This window comes from Narcine bancroftii, chromosome 1 (genome assembly GCF_036971445.1).
Source record: "Narcine bancroftii isolate sNarBan1 chromosome 1, sNarBan1.hap1, whole genome shotgun sequence".
NCBI classification, from domain to species: Eukaryota; Metazoa; Chordata; class Chondrichthyes; order Torpediniformes; family Narcinidae; genus Narcine; species Narcine bancroftii.
Window position 1 is genome coordinate 84,588,481 of NC_091469.1, and position 15,651 is coordinate 84,604,131.

The 15,651-nt window shown below is 47.2% G+C and overlaps 1 protein-coding gene across 4 annotated transcripts in view; it reads right to left on the bottom strand.

Annotated features, from left to right (window-relative positions):
* The window catches only part of col5a1 (procollagen, type V, alpha 1), a 274,674-nt gene that overhangs the window by 55,645 nt on the left and 203,378 nt on the right, over positions 1-15,651 (bottom strand). For all 4 annotated transcript variants that reach the window (XM_069931782.1, XM_069931776.1, XM_069931792.1 and 1 more), the window contains exons 39-41: positions 15,047-15,154; positions 4,591-4,680; positions 392-445 (exon numbers count right to left, since the gene is read on the bottom strand). In XM_069931782.1, the coding sequence (XP_069787883.1) occupies positions 392-445; positions 4,591-4,680; positions 15,047-15,154 (252 nt within the window). The remainder of the gene's footprint in view (positions 1-391; positions 446-4,590; positions 4,681-15,046; positions 15,155-15,651) is intronic.

The following is a 15,651-nucleotide window of genomic DNA, read 5'->3' on the forward strand; positions in this document are numbered from 1 at the left end:
GGGGTACATTTTGTATGGGGGGATGGAGGTGCAAAAGGACTGTGTTTCTCCCCTGCCCCTCCCCCCACTATTTTATTCAGACACCTGCCTACATTTTGCTCAAAGCTTGATGAAGGACTCAAGTTCGAAACGTTGCTTATGGATCTTAATCTTTGTGATATGAAGTATCCTGTTCGATCTGCTGAATTTCTCCAGAATTGTTTTTATTTGGATTTTTGTGTTTTTTTTTCTGTTAAATGTACATTTTAGATGTAATGAGATGAGAGATAGGGCAGATTCAAATGTTATTTGTTTAAATGTGGTGCTTGGAGATGGAAGAGAAGTCACAAAATTACACAAGGCATTCCTGTAAGAAGGAATCCCTCCTTTTTCCAGGCGAAATCTCACTTACCAGTGGCCCTGGAGGACCCGGAGGTCCTTCACTGCCTTTCAAACCGATATGACCCTGCAGACGGACAAGAAGTAACAGTCAGTATTGGAATGCATCCAATGTAAGGTGGTCATTTCAAAATTACCAAAATGGAGGACATACAAGGTCAGCATCAGAAACTCTCTTAGTGGGTGGGAGAGGGTGACCACCACTGTCAGACTTCACCTGCATTGCGCATGCGCCAGTTGGCACTTCATGTGTTGATGTCACACTTCTCCCTCACTGCATGTGCGAGTGAGAAGAAACATGGCCATGCATACTGTATTTAATAGGTGTCCTTTTTCTACCTCTTAATTTGTCCTCCATTTGGTGGTGTAGGGCCTAGCTTGAAGAGGCACCGGACAGAGGACAGAGGAATCAAAAGCTGCACTGTCTAGCCTAAAACCGGACGCCTGGCCACCCTAATCAAATACATTGTCTACATTTGAACTGGGCCCTGGGTGCCGTTGGGAACAAACCTTTTCACTGTGCCTTGGAACATGTGGCAAAAAACCTGCACCTGCTCTTGTTTAGTTCAGACTAAGGAGAGAAAGGGGGGGGGGGGGGAGAATGGAAGGGGGAGGAGTCCAGACCAACAAAAGGGTTAAATGGATATGATTTTGGCTCTATGGAAGGAACCAGAGGGAAAAGGGAAGAGTGGCAGAGTTAGCGCAGTAGTTAATGCAATGCTGTTACAACACCAGCAATCAGGACCGGGGTTTGAATCCTGCACTGTTTGTAAGGGGTTTGCACATTCTCCCCCGTGTCTGCATGGGTTTCCCCAGGGACTCCGATTTCCTCCCGCCTTCCAAAAAATGTACCGGGGGTTGTAGGTCAATTGGATGTGATAGGCTCGTGGGCCCAAAGGGCCTGTTATCGTGCTGTATGTCTAAATTTAAGATTCAGAGACAGAACGAGACGAGGGAAAAGGAAATAGGGGAATGAAGATAGGGAAGGGCAAGGGGGGGGTTTAACAGAAAATGGAGGTCAATTCTAGTACCATCTGGTTGGAAGGTGTCGAGATGGAAGATGAGGTGTTCCTTCAATTTGCAGGTGGTCTCAGTCTGACCATGCACAAGACCATGGATGGACATGTCAGAAGGGAATGGGGCAGGGAATTGAAACAGGTTGCTGTTTCATCTTGTATTCGTATGTGTGAATTCTTAGACAACACATGGTTGAAGGAAAATGTTCTTTACTTTAAAGTTGTTGTAAACAGCACCGTGAGGCAGGCCATGAGGCTGCAAGTCTCCATTACAGATCTAGCATACTTTATGTCAGCCAAGTCTAATCAAACAGTAAGGCATTATTAGTTGCATTGCAACCATGATCACCATTATTATATCTCCCTTTCTTAAATACAAAAGTAGCTTACTTTTGACTAACATGTTTTCTTTGTATAACTCTGTGATTTTAACTTTAATATCAAGAACTTACATTTTCATTATTATCAACATTGTTTAAACTTGTTTAATGTGTTTACATTTACAAACACTAAAAATTGAAGAGTGAATAAGATAGCACTACTTAATTCTATAACTGGAATCTTTAAATTTGCTCTATGAGTCTCTTAGGAGGATTCATGTGTATTGACCATCTCCTGATTGATTGTCCTTGAATCTGAGTGTTGCCTCAGATGACATCTTCTCAGGTGTGCATTTAGGTTGTTCAACAGTATCCGTCTTTCCATCTACTGTAGCTGATCCCATTTGAAGACCTCGATGATTTCTTCGCAGAACAACACTTTCATCTGTCTGAATTGTGTATGATCTTGGTTGGACTTCAGTAAGGACAGTTCCTTTCTGAGTCCATTAGTTTGTTTTGTCTTTTAGCCTTACTTGGTCACCAGTGTAGAGTTTCGGTAGGTTTTTTTGATCCTCTGTCAAAGTAATACTTTCGCTTTTCTTTCTGTTGTTCTTTAAATTTCCTCACTTTTTCCCATCTTTTGCTTTTAGGAGGTTCTCCTGAATGGGTAGATTTGAGCTTAGCCTATGTCCCATAAGGAGTTGTGCTGGTGACATTCCACACTCGAGCAGCATTGTGCGGTATACGAGCATGCTCTGGTAGAAGTCTGTTCCACTGTCTTTTGCCTTGTTCATCAATCTTTTCAATGTCTGTACTAATTTTTCCACTAGACCATTGTCTAGACTGTGGAAAATGAGGACTTGACATGGTGTGTACAAAGTCCCACTCTTTGGCAAACTGTCAGAACTCTAAATTGCAAAACTGGGGTCCACTGTCTGTGAAGACCTCATTGCCATGCCATGTCTGGAGAATATGGCTTTCATACCTGCTATTATCTGCAGTGGTGGTTTTCAGTTTACACACCTCTGGATACAGGGAGTGATAGTCTGTAATTACAAGAGAGTCCTTCCCTTGACATTCAAATAGGTCAGCGCCTACCTTCTGGTAAGGTCTGTATGGTGCTGAGTGTGGCTTTAGTGGTTCTGCAGGATTGTTTGCTTGATATTTCCGGCATATTGTACAGTTTGACATTTCATTTGTTTTATCATTGCTGATTCTTGGATAGAACATCCCCTCTCGTGTTCTTTTCTTATACTTTTCGATTCTGAGATATCCTCCATGGATCCTTTTTAGCATCTCTTTTCTCATACTCTTTGGTATAAGGATTTTACTTCCATTATAGATGATATATTCAACCACTGATAGTTCCACCCTGCAGTTCCAGTACTCTGAAACGTCAGGTGAGCAGTCCTGCTTCACGTTGGGCATCCATCCAAGATGTTTTTTCTCAGTTGTCTCAGTGTTTCATCTTTGTTTGTCTCTGACTTTATGAGCTCCATTTTTGGAGCAAAGCTTCCTGCTGTGTACATTAGCTTACCTGGAGTGTACACCACATTCAGTGTATAGCGTTGCAGCGTAATCATCTAAGTGGACATTCATTTAATGGCTTTTGGAACAATGCAATCAAGGGCTTATGGTCAGTCTCTACACTGATTGCTTGTCCTGACACAAACTGATGAAATCTTTCACAGGCGATGTGATGCTGAGCTGCTCTTTTTCAATTTGAGCGAATCGTGTCTCTGTGTCTGTCATTGAGTGTGATGTATACGCAATGGGTTGCCAATCATCATATTTTTGCAGAAGAACTGCACCGAGCCCACTATGTGATGCGTCTGATGATATCTTGTTGGGTCTCACTGGGTCGTAAACCTCAGAACTGGTTCCTCTGTGAGCAGTTTCTTTAGTTCAATCCATGACTTTTCATGTTTATGATTCCACTCCCATTCAATGTTCTTTTCTGTTAGTCTTCTCAATGGAGACATCTTTTCTGAGTGGTTGGATATGAATTTATCCATATTGTTGACCATCCAGCATACTTTATGTCAGCCCACTGCTGGCAGCAAGTCTAATCAAACAGTAAGGCATTGCTAGTTGCATGCAACCATGATCGCTATCATTACAGTGACCACTCAGAGATCCACACAACTGCGGCAGACAGAGTCAAGGGGCTCAACGATGTGATCTTCCATCTGCCCCCAGTTTCTCCAATGAATCAAATGAGGAACTGCTAATGTGACACAGGCCTACATGTATGGCAACCAATCTGCACTGGCTCTTGGCAAAAGATATCTCGCCAGTCTCCAGTTTCTTCTCCCTTTACTACTTAACCAATTTCCTTTTGAAAAATGCTATTGAGCATGCCTCTGCCACCCATCTAGGCCACTCACTTTTCTTATGCTCTCTGCCTCTCTGGCCAGTTACTGACAATCCATTGCACCTTGAATGACCAATGAAGACAGGCTATCTGTTTGGATAGCACTCTCCTTGGTCTCAATCCTCTGTATTTTCCCAAAAGCCTGAATGTATTCTTGAAATTTCCATTATTTTCTTCTTTAAAAGTAATTCTGGATTTTGATTCTCCCTAACTTTCTGGTAGCGTGCACTCAGCTGTGAACCATTATGTTTAAGAAATCATTTGTATCTATTACAGTTGATAATGTGACTCAAGCAGAGGGAGGTTTATCTTGCATAGGATGGGGTAGAAGGAGATCTATGCTGACATTGAGAGATGGGACTGATTCTGGGGATTGAATTGCACAAACCCTCAAAAGTTCATGACTGAATCTTAGCTTCAAGTCATCACATAGAATCGCACAGTGATTTCAGTGGAATTGAGAATAAGGACCAAGAAATGAAGGCAAGCTTGGTATACTTACAAGGGGTCCAGGGAGTCCTCGCTCACCAGTGAATCCTCTGAGGCCTGGTGGACCATCTTTCCCGGAAGGACCTGCTGGACCAGGATCACCCTGAATATCACACAGAACAAAGAACAAGTTATTTTAGCAACACCTTACACCAACAGGGAATTAGTGTTAAACTTGGTGTTGAAGATCTAAATCTAGCAGTTTGCTGTGAAGAATGGTCTTTCCTCCTGCACTGAGGTCATGACTGAATGAGAAGCTGATCTGTTTCAGGTCAGAAGGTCCCAATCTGCAGCTGGAAGCCGAGCACTGAAGAAGTGAGACAAGGATCACGGCAGGAGCACCATGACAATGCTATGCCATTAGAGGGAATGGAATGGTTCAGTGTTGGATAGACAGTACAGTGGGACTTCCGTATTGTTGGAGGAACCGCACTGAGGGAATGCTGCACTGTCAGACAGTACTGAGGGAGTGGACGGGACTGCGTGAACTCTATTGTCCATTAAAAATTTATGGTTTTCATATGGGTAAGTAAAGTCTTTGACTGTGCCCAAGTGCTGTGGGAGCAGCAGTGGTTGGCAGATTGCCAAAGTCGTCTCTGGACTTCAGTGGGAGTTGGGTCGTTATCATCAGGGAGTCCACATCCAACCAAAGACTCTTGCTCAGGATGACTGGAGGACAAAGATTATCGACAGCTCCTGGGTCTCGTGAGGCCAGAGAAGAATCGGGCTGACCTGGAGGCAGACATTCTCCCTGCGCTCGGAAGAACAGCGTTGCAGTTGTCAGTGCACAAACATTCCTGTGGAAACTCCCACCACACTCCCTTCCCTGCACTGCTCTTTTGGAAAACTGATTCATCATCTGCTCTGCTGGTGGAAGGACAGTGTTTATATCAGCAGGTATGATAATTACTGACTGTGTAGGTCTTTCATCATGGCGAGCTGCAGCTCTACGATGGCGGTCCCTTGAACCTATGCAGCAGCTGCAGCTCCTGGAGGTGGGGCTCATGCAGAGGTGTCAGCCTTCAGTTTGATGACTTTGGACAATGCCATAGAGTGCAGTATACCTCTGTCCATCGGACTGGAAAGCGGTTTGAGAAATCTGCCTCAGACTCTGGGTGGGAAGGAGGATATTATGGCAGTCGATAAAATTCATGGCAAGACTATGTTTTTCTTACGATCCACTAAAGAGGCATGCCTGGCCCTTAATAAGGGGCTGACAGTGGGAGTGCTCTCCATTCCGGTGGAGCCAGTGATGGCCCCCATGCAGAAGGTGGTCCTGTCTGCCATGTATCCCCTTATTCCTGATGCAGCCCTTCTCCCTCACCTGCGATCTCTGGGGGAGGTTAAATCGGATATCACCCTGATGCTGTATAACCCTGCTGTACCTGGCTATAAATCATTGTATACCTTTAAAAGACTTGTTGGCGTGAGGTGGGGATGCTGAGGGGCGTTTCCAGGTGAACGTAGAGGGGGATACTCATCCCATGTACTGGACCATGCGACGTCCGAGGTGCCGAGAATGTAAGGGGTGTAGGCAGGATTGCCCTAACGGGCAGGCTGCTGACTCCACCTTGTCAAGGGTGTTGGGAGCTAAAGCTGGCTCTTCTTCTTGGGGAGGCAAAGCTGGCCCTTATTCTGCTGTCCCCCTCCAGCTGTTTCTTCCCGCAGGGTAGATGCCCCTGCTGAGGCGGGAGCGAAGGGTGCTGGAGGAGAGCATGGGACAGACAGTGGGAAAGGGTGGATTCCTGTTAAGGGGAGGAAAGCATGGAAGAAGACAAAACACCTCCAGACCCCTCCTATGGAGGAGCCGGACCCAGTGGTTTCCTCCAGGTCTGATTCAGAGGACCTGATATTCCCTGGGGGTCTCTGGATCCCTGAGGGAGTTGGGGAGAATGATGGAATGCCAGAGGCTGAGGATTCCTCAGTGATGGGTCACTTTGCCTCAGAAAATAAGTGGGACAAAGTGCAGGAGGCGCGTGTCCGCAGAAGGGTGAAAGGGGGTACCTGAGGAAGAGGATTTAACCCCGGAAAAATCCGCATGCACAGGGAGTGTGTTCCTGGAGCTAGAGGGTGGCGCTTTTTCCACAGGGCCACTTGAGGGTGGTGATCTGCCCTCCATCGGAACTGCACTTCCGGAGGAAACATATCCGGAGTTGGTGGGGGATTCATCTGAGTGGGAGGAAGGGGACCTACCCCTAGTGTGGCTATGCACCCAGAGTGTGAGCTGCCCAGTGAGGTGGATAGCCCAAGAACCCAGGGGTTACCTGAGGGAGGAGGGTCACCCGGTGGGGTAGTTTCCCTGGTAGTGACCTATATTGAGGCAAGGGGTCCTGTTGAGGGACAGTCGGACCCTGGATCACCAGTTCATCATAGAGCCCAATCTATGATGGAGGGTGTGGAGGAAGGCAGGACTCAGACAATGCGTGTCCTTCGTTCAGATTCCAGAAGGGTCTGTGATTTACCTGTACTGGGAAGTAGTGATGTAGGGGGAGCAAACCCTGCCACACCTGGGATCCTGGTTCAAGGAGCATCAAGGTCTCCCTTGGTCCATGCCAAGTGGACAGGGGTGGGCACGTCAGCCAGTAGGGGCACCTGCCCAGAGGGAGACAGGGATGTGGGATATGGTGAGGAGGACTCCTTTGACACAGAGGTGACAGACCTCGTTGTTCCTAGTCTGGGTCCACAGTCGTCACAGTGGCAGAAGTGAGGGAATTCCAGAAGAACACCCAGGGGAGGATGAATAGGGCCCAGTCAGATCTCCCTGGGGTTTGTCAGTCCCTGCATGACATCTTTAAAATGTCAAGGAAGGAGTCAGTATTAACTAAGAATGAGCAGTGCAATTTTAATTAGTTCCTGCAGAGATTGCTGCTGGCAGACCTGGCGAGTGAAGGCTCCTCAAGGAGCCCTACTCCCTTCTCCCAGGGCTTTGGCGACAGAATCTCTAGTGACTTGGCATGAGGATTACCATCACCAGCCTGAACATCAATGGCAGTAGGGGGCCGCTCTGCAGGTTTCCTGCAGGAGACCCGCACCATTCCAGGAGACGAGTCCACCTGGTTCTTGGAGTGGCACGGGGGGTGGGGGGGTATACATGAGTCATGTTAGCTCCACTTAGAGCAGGGTGGTAATTTTGTTGGCCCCCACCTTCCAACTCAAGATCCTAAATGTTCAGGAGCTGGTGCCCAGTCATCTACCCATCTGCTGTGCGCCAGTATGGTGAACCGTTGCACCTTGTCAATGTTAATACCCATGAGCCCGGCCTGATGCAGGCATGCCTTTTTCAAGATGTATCTGCCCTGCTGGCTTCTATTAGCCAGGGAGAATGTGTTATCCTCGCGGATGATTTTAACTGCATCCTCGAGGACAGGGATCGTTCTGGGTCTCTGATTTTCCAAGCCTCGGTGAGGCTGCTGAGGGAGCTAGTGGGTTCATTTAACTTGGTCCACCTGGACTCCTGTGCCTACTCGAGGATGGATGAAGATCAGGGAGTTTGCGGATCGACCGACTGTATGTCTCCAGAATGCATCTCCTGGGTGTTGGCTGCCTTGATGCAGCCGGTGGCATTCTCGAACCACCATCTTATCTGGGCAGTTTCATTCCTCCCTGCCCACAGGTGGGGTCCACATATTGACACTTCAACAACAAGCTATTGGAGATTGTCTGATTTCGGGATTCATTCAGGGAGTTCTGGGCTACCTGGAGGGGGCAGCAGGAGGAATTCTGCTCCTTGTGGTCTGTTCTGTCAGGAGTATGCCAGGAGCTCGACCAAAGGCTGGAAGTCTGACTTGAGATAGAGGTGCTCAACTTGAAATCTCATCTCAGTCTGACCCCTGGGGACCCACTCCTTTGGCAGGAGCACCAGAGGAAGAAGGACGCACTGAGGGACCTGAAGCTTAAGCAGTTCCGAGGTGCATATGTGAGGTCCTGGATCCAATTACTTCACGATTTGGACCGCACCTCCCCTTTCTTCTTCTTGTTGGAAAAGAGCTGGGGAATATGGAAGCAGATAATGGAGTTACTGTCTGACAGCGGCTCCTCCCTCAAAAATCTGGCAGAAATCCTCCTGGATGTTTGCTCTTTTTACAGAGACTTGTTCTCACTGGACCCATCAGATGAGGATGCGTGCAGGGTCCTGTGGGAGGGTCTGCCAAACGTTAAACCGGATGTAGTTGAGAGGTTGGATGCTCTCCTGACATTGAGTGAGCTGTCCCTGGCCCTGCTCCATCTTAAGAGAGATGTCCCCTTGCTTGGACAGCCTGATCCCAGATTTTTGGGATGTCCTGGGTGAGGACTATGCACGTGTCCTGGATGAGAGCCTGGCCACTGGAGAAATGTTGTGGTCCTGCTGCCAAAGAGGGTAGGCCTCCATCTATTGAAGAATTGGCAGCCGGTCTCTCTCCTTTGCTCGGACTATAAGGTTCTCGCCTGGGCATTGGTCAACCATCTTGGCTCTGTGTTGGGGCAGGTTGTCCACCCTGATCAGTCGTACACCGTCCTGAACTAGTCCATCTAGACAATATCCATCTGGTCCAGGACATGATCCACCTGTCCCAGGAGACTGGTGCACCAGCAGCCTTTCTCTCCCTGGATCAGGAGAAGGTAACAGGGTGGACCACAGCTACTTAGTGGGTACTCAACTGGCTTTTGGGTTTGGGCCACACTTTGTAGGCCGGATTCAGCTTTTGTGCTCTACTACAGAGTGCCTCATCAAAGTGAATGGGTCCTTGACTTCCTCCATTCCCTTCAATGGGGGGTATGTCAGGGATGTCCCATGTCTGGCCAGTTGTACACCATTTGCGTGGAGCCATTCCTGAGAATTCTTTGGAGGAGTTTGTCAGGGATGGTTCTACGTGAGCCGGACACGGAGAGCATCCTCTCAGCCTACCCTAATGGCATGATCTTCAAGGTCACCGACTCTGTAGACCTGCGGAGGCACAGGAGGGTCAGCAGGTCTTCTCTGCAGCGTCCTCTGACAGAATCATTTATGCTAAATGTTCTGGTCTTTAGTTGGGTCAGTGGCAGGTTGACTCCCTGGTGGAGGAAGTGAAACCATTCATGTGGAGCACCACCGATCTCCTCTATTTGGGAGTCCACCTGAGTCCCAGAGGAAAGACTGGACTGGTGCACTGGCAGGATTTTGAGGCAAAAATCACTGCCCGCCTGGGGCACTGGTTTGGCCTCCTTGGGGTTCTTTCCTACCGATGCAGGGTGGTGGTCATCAATCTGCTGGTAACCTCCATGTTATGGTACCAGTTGGCCACCTTGGTCCTACCTGATGCCTTTGCCACGAAAATTCAGAGGAAGTTGGTGGACTTCTTCTGGGACAACAGGAAACACTGGGTCTCTGTGGCAGTTCTAAATCTACCAGTTGAAGAGGGCAGTCACTGGGTGTGTGTGGGTATTGACCCAGAGTTGATCGTTGGACCCAGGCCCTGGTGTCTCACACAGGAATCTGACCCGAACTATCTGAGCCGTCTCTCGTCAACACCCATTGTGTCATTCCAAGCTGCAGGGAGGAATTTCTTGTGTGGGTTACTGCTTCACACCTTCCACTTCCTTTCTTTGATCCACTGCCCAGACATGCCCTGGCACTCGATGTTGCCACCTGCCAATCATGGGTGCCCCAATGGCTGTCACGCTATGCAGGGATCTGCTCCTTGTACATTGAGGACCTGGTAATGAGGCCCTGCAACAAGTATTTGAGTCGGTACATAGATCTCCCAGCTGTTGCTCCTTTTGCAGGCTGGAGGAGACCGTGTACTGCATGTACAGTGGGTGTGTGAGGAGTAGCCCCTCTTTGCTTTTATGAAGAGGCTGCTCCTTGCATTCTGGATGCATTTTAGCCCTAGCCTCTTTATCTTTGGCTACCCAGTGAAGAAGTGGGTGGGAAGGGAGAGGGATGTTCTAGTCGCCTTGCTCCTGGGTCTAGCCAAACTGTCCATCTGTGGCTCATGGAAGCGAATGGCACAGGTATCCCCTGGCAATGAAGCACTAGACATCTTCCGGGGGTACGTTTGTGCCCAGGTGTCATTGGAAAGGGAGGTTTTGGGAGCGCTGGGCACTGTGGGATGTGTATGCCATCCTTTACAGGGATGGCAATATAACTGTATAGTTGTCTTGTATTTCATGTCTTATAGTTTGATTATTTGGATGTATTTGTGAGATGATGGTTTTATGAAAAAATTTTGTTTTGGAAAAAAAAGGGCAGTACTGAGGGAATGTACTGATTACTGCTCCACACCTTCCACTTCCTTGCCCTCGTACATTGCCCAGACGCACCCCTGAGCCAAGTGTTGCCATCTACCAATCAGGGGGGTAACCCAGTGGTGGTTACTGTATGCAGGGATCTGGCCCTTGTATATCAGGGATCTGGGGTGGAGAATGCTGCACTGAGCAGGGTCATGCAACTGATTCCTGAGTCGGTTCTCCTTCACCCGGGCGCCTGTCACATCTGCGTCTGGAAAGAGACAGTGTATCACATCTTTGTGGTATGTGTGTAGTTGCAGCCCCTCTTTGCCTACCTGAAGGGGCTGTTCCTCAAATTCTGGTTACATTTCAGCCCGACATTCCTGATCTATGACCACCCAGTGCAGAATGGGAGCCGGGGATTCAATGGATCTCCTTGTGGGGTTGGCGAAACTGGCCATTCACAGGTTGAGGTGGCGGTCAAGGGTGTGGGGAGAGCTGACTGCCTGCCCGCCTTTCAGGGATATGTCTTGCCCCATGTGGTGTTGGAGCTGGAATGCGCAGTGTCCGAGGGGACAGTGGCTGAGTTCACAGAGCGTGGAGCCCTCCAGGGGATTGCGTAGGCTGATGATGAAAACCGTGATTTAATTTGAGGTGTAAACTCGTGTAATGGGTGTGGTAATTACTGCTTCTCATGGTTTTGTTGCCATGTTATGGTGGTTTTTGGTTTTAGATGTAGCTCCATGTGTATTTTGTGTTTGCAATGTTGTAGTTTGAATAAAGTTTGCATGTTTATAAAAAAAGGGACACTGTTGAGGGAGTGCTGCACGATGAGAGGGGCAATACTGAGGGCGAGATGATTCAGGGGTTGTGTAATCTAAAACACTCAGAGAAATTATTATGTTCAAGGCATTTACAAGAGCAGGTTTGTAAGGTTAAATAGTTTACTTTCGGGTTCAGGGATGATGCAGGGACATTGAAATTCAGCAACATATTAGACTTGGACGTAAATGAAGAGGTTGAAGGATGACAAGAAGAGATATCAAATGTAGCTCGATCTATTTTCTCATGTGACAGTAAATTTCAAAATGGACAAGGTGGTCTGAATAGCTGGTCTCTCTGGTAATTCATGAGATCTCATAGTCTTTGCAGTGTCCAGTGACCTCACACTCAGATGGAGTACATCATATTGACTGAAGACTGATCTATGTGCAACAACTTTGGCAGGAGGATGAGGTGACTGAGTATCTCTGGTCACAAATGCTACAGCCTAGTTTTTAGCACAAAGATGTTGAGTTTCACCATCTTTGAAGATGAAGATATGCTTGGAGCTTCCTCTACCTGTTACCTGACTGTGGGATCCAAATCTATACATTTCTGAAGGTTGCCGCGCAGATTGATAGGATAGTTTAGAAGGCCTATGAGATGCTGGGCTTCATTAGTCAGGGGATTGAGTTCAAGAGTCGAGAGGTCATGTTGCACCTCTATAAATCTATAAATATTGTGTTCAGTTCTGGTCACCTCATTACAGGATGGATGTGACACCTATGGAGAGGGTGGAGAGAAGATTTAACACGATGTTGCCTGGATTGAAAATCTTATGAGGCAAGGTTAACAGAGCTAGAACTTTTTTCTTTGGAACCAGGAAAAGATAAGAGATGACTTAATAGAGGTCCAAAAGATTCTGAGAGGCATAGATAAGGTAGACAGCCAGTGCCTTTTTCTCAAGGCAGGAGTAGACACCAGCTGACTTCTGTAGAAATAGAAGGGAGGAAAGCTTAGGGGAGGCATCAGTGGTTAAGTTTTTTACACAAGAGTTGTGGATGCCTGAAATGAATTACCAGGGGTAGTGGTGGAGATGGAACAATAGGGGCATTTGGGAGACTCTTAGACAGGACCATGGTTGAAAGAAAAAGAGGGTTACGAGGTAGGAAGGGTTTGGGTTTTTTTTGGTAGGAATACTTAGGTCAGCAAAACATCATGGGCTGAAGGGCCCCTGTGCTGTCATGTTCTATTTTTAATGTTCTGGCTGACTGCCTACCACCATTCATGACCAGAGGTGGCAGGACTGCAGATCTTTGATCTGATTGCTTAACTCTATGCATTGCATTCTGCACTGACACTTCAGGCCCAGTAATCCCAGATGGACCTTCACTTAAGATGATGACTCATTTCAGGTGCTGCTCCCACCATGTTTTTATTCAGTCCTCAAGGAAAACTAAAGAAGCAATGAGATCAGGTGGAACATAAGGTGTGGTGTTTTTGGAGCAGTATGGGTGAAGAAGTGACAGAGGAAGGAAGGGGAGATCTGAATGGAGTGAACAGAATTTTAAATTTGAGATAATTTGTCATCTGAACCCTCTAACCCACTCTCACTCTGCCAGCCTTATCCTTAGTTTCCCACATATTTCATCTTTCAACCAGACCCATAAAGGATTGAAGGCTCAAGACTGAGTTCCACGATATTGGATAAAGATTCTATTTTATGTTACCACAAAGTTGATGTTTCGTTTCTGCTCTTTTCTGGCTGTCTTGCATTATTAAACATGGGCAGTATGGTTAGCGTTGTGGTTAGAGCAACGTTGTTACAGTGCCAGCAACCTGCGTTTGAATCGAATGATATATGTAAGGAGTTTGTATGTTCTCTCCTTGCCTGTGTGGGTTTCTTCCAAGTGCTCTAGTTTCCTCCCACCCTTCAAAACGTCTGGGTGTTGTAGGTCAATGGGGTGTATTTAGATGGCATGTGCTCATGGGCCGGAAGGGCCTGTTACTGTGCTATATGTCTAAATTTAAAATTATTTCTTTAATAATTTTAACATTCCAGGCTTCCTTATCACAGATCTTTTCCTCCTCATCTCCTTCTCTGCAACATAAATTGTGTTCACCATAACTCTTTACAGATCATTGATTTAAAACATTAATTGTTTCCTTGTCTGTAAATACCTCTTCTGCTGAGGTTCCCCAGCATTTTCTGTTTATTTATGAGTGTCTTTAAATCTGTTGCGATCGCGAACTTACCTTCATCAGTAGTGGTGCTGGTCGCTGCTGATGACGTAAGCAATGCAATGTGCGGGTGTGTTAAGCATCAGTACACGGGTGATGGATCTCAGACGCAGGAGGAGGAGAGTGAAAGCATCAGGATCACCCGAGTGGCAGTGAACCAATGAGAAGACCTTGTTATGTCCACAACCTCCGCATTGAAGATAGAAGGATTGGCTTCTTTCCCTAGTCAACAGGAGCAAATGGAACTGGAACAGCTGCTTACTTTGCCTTGTGAAGCACCAGCACCTTATCAATCAAAGATAGTGCCAGCACCTTCTCAATCGAAGATAGCGCCAGCACCTTCTCGATCGAAGATAGCGCCAGCACCTTATCAATCGAAGATAACTGAGTTGGAGCAGCAAAAGGCAGCACTGACTACGCAGGTCCAGGCTTTGGGCACCCCACAGAATTTCTTCTGTCGACCTGGTTGGAATCGTGCTGGTTAGAGGACCAGTCACATCCTTGCCAGTCAGATGTGCATTACCTGTCTTGCATTATCGTACGAGGTTCGGCCGAACTATCAGCCCTCCAGACTAATATGTAGTGGCTGAGGTGGGGAACTGTCATAGTCGTGTACGTACTTTCATCGGGAGCAGCGCAGGCCGCCACTGATGATGTAAGTGAAGTGACATGCATGAGTAACCAAATGCATGTTCAGGTGTGTTAAGGATCAGTATTCAGGTGATAGATCTCTGACACAGGAGGAGAGTGAGAGTCAGGATCACCTGTGTGGCAGTGAGCCAATGATAAGGTCAGAGGAGTTTAGCTGGGTGGTGTTTGGGAAGTTGAAGAATGCAATGTTGTGTCTAGTGAATAATAAAGAAAGTCAACTTCATGGTATGCTAAAAGAAATGAGTGAGTGTATTCTTTATTTGTTTGTAAGCTGTGGTAAATCAGTGTTGTTACAAATCAAATCATTGCAGGGTGAATGGAATGGTATGTTAATATTCTGCTGGCTGTCTTTCAGGGGTCTGGCGACTGATACCTGTTTCCATGTTCTCCATGAATCATCATAAAGAATTCTGGTCAGGCCTTAAACACTCACCTTCGCACTTTCTTTCAGGGGTCTGGTAACTGATACCCATCTCCGTGTTCTCCATGAATCATCATAAAGAATTCTGGTCAGGCCTCAAACACTCACCTTCTCACCTTCTTTCAGGGGTCTGGTGACTGATACCTGTCTCCATGTTCTCCATGACTCATCACAAAGAATTCTGGTAAGGCATCAATCAAACACTCACCTTCGCACCTTCTTTCCCAGCAGAACCCGGCAAACCTTGTTCTCCAGGTGGTCCAGGTGGACCTGGGTGACCACGTTCCCCAAGGGGACCAGTCTCACCTGTGGGACCCTGACAAGAGGAAAAACAACCACCATTAAAAGCACCCAAAAGGCTCCCACTTCTTCCCATGACACCTTCCTTAGATTTCCAATTTCAAAGCCATGGCACAACCAATATTAAACTTCCAAACATTCCCATGCACTGTGCCAACTTCCCATGCTTCTGCCATACCCCTGTTCCATCTTCCCAAACTGCCTCACACTCAAAGTCACCCTTCCAAACTTCCACCCCCCACCCCCCCCCCCCCTATCCTTATTCCAGGCTTGTATATTCTCCCAAGGCAAGTGTCAACTTTCCTGTGACTAGTCTCCAAGACATTCCAAATGTTCCCACAAGTATCAACCTCCACATCCCACACCCCTGTACCCAACCCCCCAAGATCTCCACATTGTTGGACAACATTTGGAGACCCTCCATGAACAACTTATTTCAATTCTTGGTTCCCAACTCTGCACCTTTATCATCCAGGACATCACAGGCAAAACCCTCCCCATTATCAAGAATAT